At 36.1% G+C, this 14055-nt stretch overlaps 2 protein-coding genes across 2 annotated transcripts; both read left to right on the top strand.

Moving 5' to 3' along the window:
- The first annotated feature begins 2737 nt into the window (after nucleotides 1-2737).
- LOC110905134 lies at nucleotides 2738-4879 on the top strand. The gene is made up of 3 exons (XM_022151020.2): nucleotides 2738-3891; nucleotides 3988-4211; nucleotides 4862-4879. The coding sequence occupies exons 1-3, from the start codon at nucleotides 3390-3392 to the stop codon at nucleotides 4877-4879; spliced, it is 744 nt and encodes a 247-aa protein (XP_022006712.2). The 5' UTR covers nucleotides 2738-3389.
- LOC110920734 (serine/threonine-protein kinase-like protein At3g51990) lies at nucleotides 4645-6408 on the top strand. The gene has a single exon (XM_022164935.2). The coding sequence runs from the start codon at nucleotides 4927-4929 to the stop codon at nucleotides 6316-6318; it is 1392 nt and encodes a 463-aa protein (XP_022020627.1). The 5' UTR covers nucleotides 4645-4926; the 3' UTR covers nucleotides 6319-6408.
- The last annotated feature ends 7647 nt before the right edge of the window (nucleotides 6409-14055 follow it).

Below are 14055 nucleotides of genomic sequence, written 5' to 3'. Positions count from 1 at the left end.
AAACATATTAATATACCATACTAAATGGATGCCATCAACACTTTCATGTGTTTACTACTTTAATCTAAATTTAATTTTGAGTTAAATGCCATTTTACTCCATGGTTGGGTCATTTTATCAGTTTAGTCCAAAGGTTTTATTTTTTGTCTGTGGGTCCAAAAAATTTCACCGTTACCATTTTAGTCAAGTAGGTTAACTTCATCCATTTTTTCTGTTAACGAGAAGAGCAATTCATGCATTTTATATGTAATTTTATTAACTAGAAGGGCAATTCGGCTATATAAAATTAATAAGGGTCAAATATTATATAAAACCAATGCACCATTTTGTTATTCATCAAAAAGCACCTCAACCTGCAAATTGAAAGAAAAAAACTAATTTTATTTTCGAATATTTAAGTTCCAGAACGTGGTTAAAATCACCTACTTCTAACGCCAGGGTCTATCCAGTTAATGCGGAAAAATATCGGTTATCGATCAAGGACTGATATCTGAGATATCGTTTATCGCGGTGAGATATCGGTGGGATATCAGTCATTTATAATATCATGCATAAAAATATATATATTCATATCTAGAAGTCTAGAACCTATATAATATTAATAGCAAAATAAAGAAGTGTTCATCAAGATCAACCAAGGCATCCGATTCTTCATTTGTTCATCATAACTTAAAACACTAATATCCGATTGAAGCACAGGAGCTTGGAAGGGATGATTAGGGTTCAGCAGACATCATCAGTTGTCGTATTAAGTGTTCGAAGTGTGATAAAGGTTATAATATATGGACCAAAAAAGCATAAAAGAACTGGGAAAGAACTCGGCTTTATATTTTGTTGGCAGCCCATAAAGAAAAACATAAAAATCTGGCCTACCGATTTTCTCACCGATATGACCGAGATAAGAATATCAAAATATCGGCGATATCTCAGTAAATATCGCCGATATTCTCGCTACCGAGATTTCTACCGATATTCTGAACCGATGTTATGTGCCAAGACCGATAACCGATATAGTACCGCTATATCACCGATATAGCACCGATATTAACTGCCCAGGCCAGGGTGTGGTATGGCGCCCCTGGCCAAATCAACAATTTTAGTGCCTTTTAGCGCCCAATAACCACCCCTTGGGCGTCAAAGGGGGGGCGCTATGGAGGGGGCCCCATTGCAGTAACATGCGTGAAAGGGAAAAGCAGGTGGGCCCATTCTTTTCAACCAATCAACTTTTTTCTCTTTATTATTATTTTTTTTGTATTTTGTTTAATCGGGGCTTTAAATGGGCTTTAAACCATTGCATGCAAGTGTTAAATGTAAGAGTTTTAAAGCCCTCTATATGACGTTGATGTAAGATGATAAAGCCCCTAGAGGCTTTATACCACACCATCTAGCCTAATTATTGAGTTGGTCAAAACAAGATGGTATAAACTTTTTCTTTTATAAAGATGTAAGAGTTACTTTGTTAGGTTTAAAGCAATTTAACATATTATTTTAAGAAAAAAAAATACAAGTACACATATTTTAGACAAATTTATGAACTTTAACAAATAAAATAGTAAATTATTTTTTGAGTCTCTTTACACAAGGACCCAAAACATTATAAAATAAATGATTAGAGACGTTAAACTTTTTTTGTTTTTGTACTCAGTTCTTAAAACTATTAAGACACAGAGACTAAAAAAGTAATTTATTGTAAATAAAAACTAGTTTAGTGATGTTTCTATGTATTATCCTACATATACATTTACAAGTTAAAATGAATAGTGTCAGGCAGTTCGTACTTTCCTATTGGACCAACCAATTTTTAATTTAATTTTATTCTCAATTTAATATTATGCTTTCGTCCTTCATTTAAAATTATGGTTTTGCCCCAGCTAAAAAAATAAATTATAATTTTGCCCCTAGCTAAAATTAAGTTTTCGCCCCTAGCTCAAAATAAAATTATAATTTTGCCCTTATATCAAAATTACGCTTTTGCCCTCGATTCAAAAACTGATTTTTAATTTTGTTCCCAGTTTAAAATTACGGTTTCGCCCTCCGTTTAAAATTACGTTTTTGTCCTCAGTTCAAAATAGAATGTTGTTTTTCCCTCCAGCTCAAAATTACGATTCTGCCCTCAGCTCAAAATTACGTTTTTGCCTCCAGTTCAAAATAAAATTATGTTTTCCCCTACACTTTTGCCCTCGATTCAAAAACTGATTTTTAATTTTGTTCCCAGTTTAAAATTACGGTTTCGCCCTCCGTTTAAAATTATGTTTTTGCCCCCAGTTCAAAATAAAATGTTGTTTTCCCCTCCAGCTCAAGATTACGATTCTGCCCTCAGCTCAAAATTTCGTTTTTGCCTCCGGTTCAAAATAAAATTATGTTTTCCCCCTAGCTCAAAATTATTCGCTGCCTGTCACTTTCCTATTAGACCAACTCATTTTTTATTTAATTTTATTCCCACTTTAAAATTACGCTTTCGTCCTTCGTTTAAAATTACGTTTTTGTCCCCAGCTCAAAATAAATTATAATTTTGCCCTAACTCAAAATACGCTTTTGCCCTCGGTTCAAAAACTCTTTTTTAGTCTTGTTCTCAGTTTAAAATTACGGTTTCGCCCTCCGTTTAAAATCACGTTTTTGCCCCCAGTTAAAAATAAAATGTTGTTTTTTCCTCTAGCTCAAAATTACGATTCTGCCCTCAGCTCAAAATTATGTTTTTTTCCCACAATTCAAAATAAAATTATGTTTTCCCCCTTAGTTCAAAATTATGATTTTGCTCTCAGTTTAAAATCATGATTTCGCCTCCTGTTCAAAATATAATTCCGATTTTGCCATTTGTACAGACATACATGTTATGAGAGAGAAATATTTGCCTTATTGCCCTGCAACACGGGCAAGGCAAAAACTAGTTTTCTACAAATTGAGTCCTTAACATATTTTAACATATTAAAATTCTGTTCAATGATTTCAAGCATATCGTTTTTATTTTTTTAAACTAACAATTAAAGCAAAGCAAGAATAAAGCTAAAAGAAGAATCTGAGTTTGCTTTTTTAAAAGAGAAAAAGTGATGCTTACACTTTATTGTTCACAACATTTGGTAACTTTATAAGACCCCCCGTAACGGGGCGTTTTTTTTAAAAAAAATTGAAAAAAAACGCTCGATAACGCCGGATTCGCCATTACACGGGGCGTTTCCGGGCGTTTTTTTTGAAAAAAATTGTGTTTGGCGTGATTTTTAAAACGCTGAACAATGTTGAACGGACCAATCCCAACGGCTAGTTGTTAACGGCTACTTTTTATTTTTTATTTTTTTTATTTCCCCCTATATATATATATATACTCTCAATCATTTTCAACTCAAAAAATCACAAAAACTCTCTAAAAAATACAAGAATTTTATAAAAACTTGATGGATTCTCCTAGTTCTTCCTCCATGCTAAACTATTGCTATCACGACTTTTTTGCGGATGGCGATGGTTCAACCGATGAGGAGGTTGAGCAAGAGGCGGTTACGGGTGCTTGTAAACTAGCGATGAGATATTCCGAGCATTGTCGTCGCCCACAAGCCAAAAAAGGTAAAAGAGGTTATATTGAACGAGACCGACGCGGGGCACACGATCGTTTGATGAAAGATTATTTTGATGAGGAGCCGACATATTCGAACGAAATGTTTAGACGTCGTTTCCGAATGAGTAAGCGGTTATTTCTACGTATAGTCCACGACTTGGAAGCCAACTACGATTTTTTTAAACAAAAATCGGATGCGAGAGGGGAACTTGGATTTACCGGTATCCAAAAGTGTACCTCGGCGTTACGAATCCTTGCTTATGGAAACACTACCGACATCAATGACGAGTATCTAAAAATGGGGGAGAAAACAACGAGAGATAGCTTGGAGCATTTTTGTCGCGGTAAAATTCCTATACTTTACACTTTTATTTTTTTTTTGTCTATGTTTACAATTTCTTTAATTTTTTTTTGTGACTATTTTTTTTTTTTATATAAAGGTATAATTGATGTGTACGGTGCGCGTTATCTTAGAACGCCTACATGGGAGGACCTTCAAAAGATCTACGAGGTACATAATGCCGAGCATGGTTTGCCTGGTATGATCGGGAGCATAGATTGCATGCACAACATGATTTTGGAAGACGAAGGAAAGGCAAGATGCCAGAATTATGTGCCAGAAGCCGTTCAAGAGGAGCATCCACAGGCGTCAATGGAAGAAAGAGTGAATAATGCGCGAGAGTTGCGTTACGAACCGTACCATTCCCAGTTAATGGTTGATTTACTACACCACGCATGGTCGGTTCGGTATGTACCACCGGAGGGAGAGGAGGAAACGGAGGACGAGGGTGAAGAAAGCGAAGATGAAAACTAGTGTTTTTTTTTTTTAATTCGGATTTTAATTTTTTTATTTGTAGTATTTTTTTTTATTTAACCGGATTTTATGTTTTTTATTTCTAGTATTGTATTTTTTTTTTATTTAATAAAGTATTTAAAGTTTAAAAAAAAATTGGGAAATGATTGCATGGGCATTATTTGAATAATGCCCCACTACACCATTTTATGGTATAATGCCCCTTGCTGACTGGGCTGCCACATGGCGCAAAACGCCCCATGGTGGGGGCATTATAATGCTTAACCATTACGCATGGTCTAAAAACATATCATATTTATACTTGACACACCCTCCCAATATATTCTTTCCCTCCCTCCATCCCCTTTCAAACCCCTTGCACACCTTTACACACACATACAGACCATACTTCACACCTCAACCACTCACCTCCCACCATTACTCTCTTCATAGACTCACTTCAATTTTATTATCAGTGAAGCACCAGAAAGATTAGAACGTTAATCTCAAAACACTAACAGAGTCATGCTATAGTATAGACGCACATATACAATCCAGATTAAGTAGCAAGTTTACGTTAAGGCGAATGGGTTACCTTTCGTCATGTAATGCAGAATCAGCCATTTCCACATGCGATTCCTACAATCTAACCAAGAAATCGCTCTCCAATCCTCAAAACAAGCAGTTTAAGCTCAGAAAATTCCGTTTTGCAGATCTTGAATCCGCTACGAACCGATTTTCCGAGAGTAACTTCCTCGGAAAAGGAAGTCATGGCTCGGTGTACCGAGCCGCGCTCGACGGCGGCGCTTTGATCACCGCCGTGAAACGAACTACCGTTAATCATTCGCCGGAGCGTAACACCGCCGCTAGTCCGGCGGAAAACGAGATCGAGACGCTATCTCGTGTTCGTAACCCTAGGTTAGTGAATCTGCTAGGGTTTGGAACAGATCCGATCGACGGAAGAAAACTTATTGTTGTTGAATACATGCCGAACGGTTCATTGTACGATTTGTTACACAAAAACGATACACGAACGTTCGGATTATCAAAACGAGTACGGATCGCGATTCAGGTAGCGAAAGCGATTCATCATCTTCATACCTCAAATCCGCCGGTGATTCACCGTGATATTAAGTCGTCAAACGTGTTGTTCGACGGAAAATGGAACGCTAGGTTAGGTGATTTCGGATTGGCGTTGAGAGGACACGTGGAGGACGTGAAGGTGCAATGCACACCCCCGGCCGGTACGTTAGGTTATCTCGATCCGTGCTATCTTGCACCGGGAGATCTCAGCGCCAAAAGTGACGTCTTCAGTTTCGGAATTTTGTTACTCGAGATATTTTCCGGTAGAAACGCGATTGATTTGAGGTTTAGTCCACCGTCGGTGGTGGATTGGGCGGTTCCGATCATCAGATCCGGTGATTACAGCGAGATATTCGATCGGAATGTTGACGTCACGGCGGACGAAACCGCCGTGAGGATGCTAGCGGTGTTGGCGGCGAGGTGTGTCAGATCGACGGCGGAGAAGCGGCCGGCGATGGCGGAGGTGGTGCAGTGTTTAACCGCGGCGAGTAAGCGATTGACGTCACAAGTATGGAACGGTTTCGGGCGTGTGCGGCGGCGCGTGAGAGTGACGTCACCGCCGTTGATTGAATATGAGGCGTTGGTTGAGAGTACCGAGACGGTTATTGTATCGAGTAGGAGGGTGAGGAAAGTATCCGGTGTGACGAGTGAGCAGGTAAAGGGGAGATCCGACGGTGGTTGTGTGGGGAGATCGAGATCGATTGGGTCTGTAGATGAGATTGGATTTGGACCGTTGGATGGGATGAAATGTGGGGTGAGTGTGAAGGGGATGATGAGTAGGTCAAAGTCAACGGGGGAGTTACAGAAAAGATATGGTGGGATTGTGTTGCAGATGATTAGGAATCCTAATGTTCGAGAATTGGAATCATCAAAGTTACTTGTGAGGTTTAGATGATTTGAGTGTTGATTATATATGATTTTTGTTATTTTTTCATGTAAAATTACAAACATTCATACATCTAGGAAAAAAATGGTTTTTTTTTTATGTTTATTTGGATAATTATTACATTAAAATGATTAGTAGGATAATGTATTATCACCATGCAAAATCCAATTCTAAATCTATAAAGCTATGTGTTGGAGAGAAGGGGAGGGCACGATGATGGTGCCACGTCGAAAGGGGGGGGGGGGGGGGGAGGTGCATGGGAGTGGTATCGTGGATGGCTTCGTGGGCGTGAGGTGGTGGGAACTGGAAATGAACATTGGGGGTGTGGGGAGTGTGCCATATAGTTGTTGGGTGTGGAAGAACCAAATCCAGCCACCATCGTCGTTGTTTGAGCTAGATCCAGGCGTCTAGCGGTCTCTTCGTTGTTTTTGGCTATAACGAGTGGGTGGAGGTGGTTGACGACAACCAGGAACGCCTGCAATTTCAATACTAGATTTTACAATAATGCCATTAACCTATTATTAATAAATATATTAACAAGTATAAGTTAGTTTTAAAATAATTACACAATTCTCTAAGTATTATTAGTTTTAAAATGATGTGTTTACGCATAAATTTAGGTTTGTCTTAACATTTACTAGCTTGAGAGTTTAATATCGCACACTTATGTAGGAGATTGAGGCGACCCAGATATGGAATAAGCCAAATGTTTGAAGCTCGAGCTTCATTTAGAGGATTGTAATGGCACATGCTACCATAACAATAGCTCAAGATTCCCATTGAAGAGTGTTGCACGAGTTTGAATACTTTTTGAGTTTATTATTATTATATATTAAATTAAATATTAATTTAGTTTCTGGTCATTTTGATGGATGTTTTTCTTAACGACAGAGCGGAATCACCCTATCATATCCATCTGTGATCCTATGCATCAATTTAAGAGGAAACCCGATCACTGACGGACAATAAACCTGGGAAAAAACTCCCTTGTGGGAATCAAACCTATGACCTAATAGTTATAAGTTTTATCTCACCCCTAAGATACCACTAGAGTATAATGTCATGGGCGCTTTAACATGATTTAAATAAAGGTCATTAAAGGTATAATTAGCATGTAAAACATCCCTTCGCAAACTATTAATATCTTAACTTATAAATTTTAACAAATAAAAAGACATAGAATTAAAGAAACACATTGTGTTAGGGCTTTTTATCTTGTTTTTCTTGCTGCGAAAATTTGTTCTTTACTATTTACAATAATGAATTCAAATGATTAAAAGTGGAAAAGTTAAAATCGATATTTGAATAAGCAAATTGATCTTTCTGAAAATATTGATATTTTTTTTTTCTTATTTTCATTTCATACATAACTAGTTTTTTTTTTTACGTCGCTCGTTGCAGCGAAACCGAGTAAATGATGATATAAAACAAACGTGATTTGAAAATAAATAATGTTGTTTAAAAAGCCAAACCATTAGAACGATTTAGTTTATCATCGTACCGTTTTATGATACCAAATGAATACTTTATTTTGAGTACAACTTCGTTTTTAACAAAACTTATAACAGAATGTCAGGGAAAAAATTAAGCACAACTACGTACTTAAGTTTTTAGAAAGAAATTATAAACGTAAATTATTAAAGAAGTTATCAAATCAATCGATAAATTAATATATGTTTTAAAAAAGAAAAAAAAACAGTTATTAATATGGTAAAGGAAATATATATTTTTAAAAAAGAAAAATAATAAAAATATGTCATTAAAAGTAAATATAATAATAAACTATTATAATATATTAAATAATAAATAATAAATAATAAAAAGTTATATATTATTATAAAAATAAAATTACTATTTATCATCCATCGTAAACAATATATATATGTGTCATTAAAAGTAAATATAATAATAAATTATTATAATATATTAAATAACAAATAATAAAAAAATTATATATTATTATAAAAATAAAATTATTATTTATCATCCATCCTCAACATCAACAATATATATAATTTAGTGTTATCTAATACTATGTGATATTTAGGAAAAGCACATCATTGTTTAATATTTTTCACATTTCAAAACAAACTTTATTGTATATGTAGCCTAAATCAACTCACTCTACATTTTAAATTCTTTTTCAATATTATATGTTATTAAAGAAAAACAAAAACAAAAAGAAAAGAAAAGAATTGTTTTTTAATGGCAAATTTAGATCACTGACGGATCATTGTAGTATCATCGTGTCACCAACGGAATCACCCGATCATATCCATCTCCACTAAGCATAATGTCTATACACCAATTCAGGATGAAACCCAATAAATATGAGAAAACCCCCTTGTGAGAATCGAATTATCTCACCCCTAAGATGTCACTAGGCTATAAAGCCATGGGCAAAAGAAAAGAATTTTAAATGAGTAAAATGACTGGATAGTCCCTGTGGTTTGCTTAAATTACACCTTTAGTCCCAAACTTTCTAAAATTACACTCTTGCTCCATGTGGTTTGATTACTTGTTACTCGGATAGTCCCCCAACTAAATGTAGGTTAGTTTTTCCGGTTAAGTTATGTAAAATGACAAATATACACTCATTGTTTAAAAAACAAAATACATAAAGTAACATTAAAAAATGTTATAATAAGTGGAACCCACCTTCAACAAAACAAATCAAACCCTTTTTCTTCTACCTGAGTTATTTGTCGGCTTCCAAACCATCCACCCTACTCCGGCAGAACTCCGATCACCACTCCCACTCCACCTCTACTCTCTCTATCCTAAATTCACAATACCAAATCACAATCATCCACATAATTCACACAAAATCCACACAAATCATCACCAAAACAAACCCAAAAGTATGTTATGTTTGCAAATAAGTTGTCACGGTTGGGTCGTTTGTTTGTTCACCATATAAAAAAAATTATAAATCAAAACAAAAAATCTTCCTACCTTTAGCCTAAGCCCAAACCAAAAGTCCTTTTGATATGTGTCATGTTATATGATACAGTGGATGTATGATTGTCATACAAGCATATGATTACAGAATTTCATGTTTGGTTTTGAGTGTTATACATACTAGCACATTACACGCTAGTTCATATTTTAAATCGAGAGGAGAGTTTATTGTGAGGAGCGTGTAGCATGTCTATAATACTAAGCATGTTAGTTTTGAATAGACAAGTCTTAGATTTTGAAATTTCATCAATTGCTTGTTGGACTATCAATCTTGATTGTGTCAATCTATGGAACGGGTATTGATGTGTGTAAAATGCAACATATAAATTACATCAAATGAGGCATAAAACTTGTTGGATTTATATGTACGGGTTCGATAAGTCAACGCTGCTGACCGAGCTATGACCCGTAAGAGTTACACCTTGGGCAACGAACATTAAATCCACTTAACTTGGTTAACTGGTGACCACGAACAATTAACGGAATGAAATATATATGATTATCTAGAATAATTATATATTCACGAGAAACAAGATTTATTATTTATACGGGTTATAAATAATATGACGTTTAATTACTTATTTAATTAAACTTTGTTTTTCGGGCTTCGTATCGCGTCTGGGTTTAAACTTATTATATTGGGCTTCGGGGCCTAAAATATAATTAGGGTAGTTAACCTAATAATATTATATATAATATATAATCATCATCCTTTTCAAAAGTGTGACTGCCGAAAAGAAAAGTGAAGAAATTCACTTTGTTTGTTTTGTGATAACAACCATAACAATAGCCGTCAAAAGAAAAGGGATTTCACCCTTTGCGATTTAAATCCAAAAGAAAAAAAAAGGTTTTGTTTTTGTGGTTCTGTCAACAAGTGCCGCCACCGTTATCTTCGGTGCCGCCACGAGACGCCTCGCTCTTTGTTCGTGTTCGTGTCTAGCACTCGTTCGTTGTACCTCGGTGTCTCACATGGTTAATTATTAACCACAAGGGTATAATATTTTTCATCGGTAGATTAATTATTTTATGTATCGTATTTGCATGTTTGTAACCATGATCCTGTTCGGTTCACTTTTGGTGTTAATTATTTATATTTATTCCGCTGCGTTTTATTAATTATATATTTAGTTAATAAAATATGTCAAACCCGTTTTGATAAAAAGTAAAATTGACACCACGTAATCCCAACAGTGGTATCAGAGCCACGCTTACAACATGCAAATTGGAACCAGTTCTTTTAACCGGTTATAGATCTCAAACTTTAACTTGTTTAAAGTTTCAGATCTAAATATTTCTTGGGCAAAAAGTTATTTGGTCAAAAGTTCTATTTATTTTATTTGACCAAAAGATTGTCCACTTTAATATGATTTAATATGATTGTGTTGAATATGTAAATCTGACCGACCTTGTACTTGTATTTTTGTTATTGTTTTGTTTTATGGTTTTGGCCCACTTTGTGGCTCAAAGTTGTAATAGATTAGGGTTTCAATTTTGTTATATTTTATATTATAATATAAAGTTGAAGACCCGAAGACAAAACAGAAGACATTACAGGAATCAAGAAGCTGCTGAAGACAACTAGATGCACTAGGTCCATCCTTGTGGTTGTTTGTTACCCCGTGACCCAGTTTGGTCTTGCTATTTGGCTCTAGCAAGATCAAACAAAATGGCCTAAAGATTACATATTATTTTTGCTATTATGGTTGCTTTTATCATATAAGTTGTTATATTATAACCAACCTAATACCAAACTTTTAAAAGATGTTTTAAAATGTTCACAATCAATTATAACAAGTTCTAAACTGATTTTTACAACTTGTAAATATTTGTTATAAAACAAATAGTTTATTTTAAAATAAATAATAACCATTAGAGTTTTTGAAATTTAACAAGTTTTTAACTTTCTAAAACTCATAACTTAATAGTTTTAAAACTATTAACTTTAAATGGTTATACAAGTCGCGACAAACTTAGTTTTAATAGGTTATTTAAAATTAAGTGTCCTGAGAGATGAAAGGGTTCATCAAGATGTCACGACTAAATAAGTACTAAAATTGGCTCTTATGACCCTATTTGGTAAATATTAAATTAACCCATAATTAAAATCAATAGTCTATGCTATCCTATCACAAGCTACACTTGGAACGTAAAAGCGAACCATCAGTGTTTGGAGCCACAGCACCACACTTGATATCTAGCATATCCTTCCAAGGTGCAAGGGTTTCGTTGACACATCCGGCCCTTCCACAAGTACCTCTTTTAGGACGACTATTACTTTTTCTTTTCTCACCACATGCTCCAGCTGTCTCGAAAGTAAAAAGTCGGCATAGATGAGGCTAAACGTATCAATGCATAGACAAGAGTTGTCTTAGCGGCCTCATACTCGAGAGTTGTGCAATTCTCACAATTGACACTCGTTGTCAGTCTGCCTAGTCACTTATTAAAGTGCATGCCACAGCTGCCTTTACTACTGACATAGCCATATTCTCATTCCTTGTTCTAATTACTTTAATGGGTCATTAATTAAATAAGGAAATATACATCGAAAATACTAACTAAAATATCTTTGCTTATGTAACAGATGTCTAATGAAAACAACTCCTTCGTTCTCAAGTCTATACTTGAAAAGGAAAAACTGAATAACACCAACTTTCTCGAATGGCACCGCAATCTGAGAATAGTTCTCAAGATGGCGAAAAAGCTCTATATCTTAGATGGCCCAGTCCCTACCGAGCCTGAAAGTAACACTACTGCTGCTCCTAAGGCACTGGAAAAGCATAACGAGGATGCCGTTGAGGTAGCCTGCCTTATGCAAGCCACCATGTCTCCTGAACTTCAGAAGAACATGGAAGATAAAGATGCTTATGACATGATCCAGCAACTGAAAGGCATGTTTCAGAAACAAGCCCGACAGGAGCGATATGACACCATGAAGCAGCTCATAAGCTGTAAAATGCAAGAAGGATCGTGTGTCAGTACTCATGTGCTTAAGATGAAAGGGTACATTGACCAGATGAACAAACTTGGTTATCCCCTGCAAGATGAAATGGCAGCGGACTTCATCTTGAACTCTCTCCCTAGCTCGTATGACCAGTTCATTATGAACTATAATATGAATGCTTGGGTGAAGACTGTGCCTGAGCTACATGGTATGCTCAAAACGGCCGAGATGAACATTCCACATAAAACCAACCAAGTTCTGATGGTCAAGTCTGGTGGTGTTAAGAAGCCCAACAACAAGAAAAAGGATCATAACAGCAAAGGCAAGAAAATGGTTGTTGTTGCTGCCAAATCTGCCACCAACAGCAAGCAGGTTGCTAAACCACACCCTCCTCAGGAGCGTCAGTGCTTTGAATGCAACCAAATGGGGCACTGGAAAAGGAACTGCCCACAATATCTAGCCAAGCTGAAGGCGAACAAGGCCAATAACATTGGCACTTCTTCAGGTATTCTCATTTATGTTATTGAACTTTTTACTGTCTCCAGCAACACATGGGTATTTGATACCGGGTGTGGTTACCACATCACTAATGTTTTGCAGGAGCCTGAAAAGTGGAGGAAGCTGAAACAAGGCGACATGGAACTCATCGTTGGTGATGGGAAAAGAGTGCCCGTTCTTGCAACCGGCATATTTCATTTTTCATGTCCTTCTGGCCTTGTAGTTAACTTAAACAATTGTTTGTTTGCACCTGGTATAACGAGAAACATTATTTCGGTTTCCCTTTTTGTTTGAACAAGGTTTCAAGTACGTTTTTAATGGTATTTCTATTTCTGCCTACTTGAATGATGTCTTTTATTTTGAGGCTAAACCTCGAAATGGTATTTATGAGATTGATGTTCAAACATGTAATAACATATATCATCTTTCTAAGCGTAAAAAAGTTGGTACTAATGAAACCTTTCTATGGCATTGTAGACTTGGCCACATAAGTAAGGCACGCATAAAATGGCTCCAATCCGAGGGGATTCTTGAATCCACTGGACATGACTCCTTTAATGATTGCGAATCTTGCTTAGCTGGCAAACTCACAAAGCGTCCCTTCACTGGTGTTGGTGAACGGGCCAATGGTCTGCTAGGACTCATTCACACTGACGTATGTGGCCCTTTCAGAACCATGACAAGAAACCATGAAAGATACTTCGTTACTTTCATCGACGATTATAGTCGATATGCTTATGTCTATCTTATGAAGCATAAGCATGAAACTTTTGAAAAGTTCAAAGAGTTTCAAAACGAAGTAGAAAACCAACTTACTAGAAAGATAAAAATACTTCGATCAGATCGAGGTGGCGAATACCTCAGCTTAGAGTTCCTCAATCATCTCAAAGAGTGTGGAATAATTTCAGAACCCACTCCACCTGGCACGCCCCAACTTAATGGCGTGAGCGAGAGGAGAAATCGAACCCTACTTAATATGGTTCGATCGATGATGTGTAGAACTAACTTGCCTCACTCCTTTTGGGGTCATGCTCTTATGACTGCCGCCCGCATTGTCAATCTGGCTCCGACTAAAAAGGTAAACAAAACCCCATATGAGATATGGCATGGGCGTAAACCCGATTTGGAATACCTAAAAGTATGGGGATGTGATGCATACATCACAAGTGATGCTGATGATAAGCTCGATCCTCGAGGCGAAAAGGTTGTTTTCGTCGGATACTATAAAAGAAGCGGATATTATTTCTACCATCCTGATGCAAATGTTATTTCCATCAAAAGGAAGGGGCACTTTCTCGAGGAAGAACTTTTTAATCAAGGAACTGGAAATAATGTGGTTGATCTTG

Source organism: Helianthus annuus, chromosome 2, assembly GCF_002127325.2.
Source record: "Helianthus annuus cultivar XRQ/B chromosome 2, HanXRQr2.0-SUNRISE, whole genome shotgun sequence".
NCBI classification, from domain to species: domain Eukaryota; kingdom Viridiplantae; phylum Streptophyta; class Magnoliopsida; order Asterales; family Asteraceae; genus Helianthus; species Helianthus annuus.
Note: the sequence above shows the minus strand (reverse complement) of the source record. Positions and strands in the feature narration are given on the sequence as shown.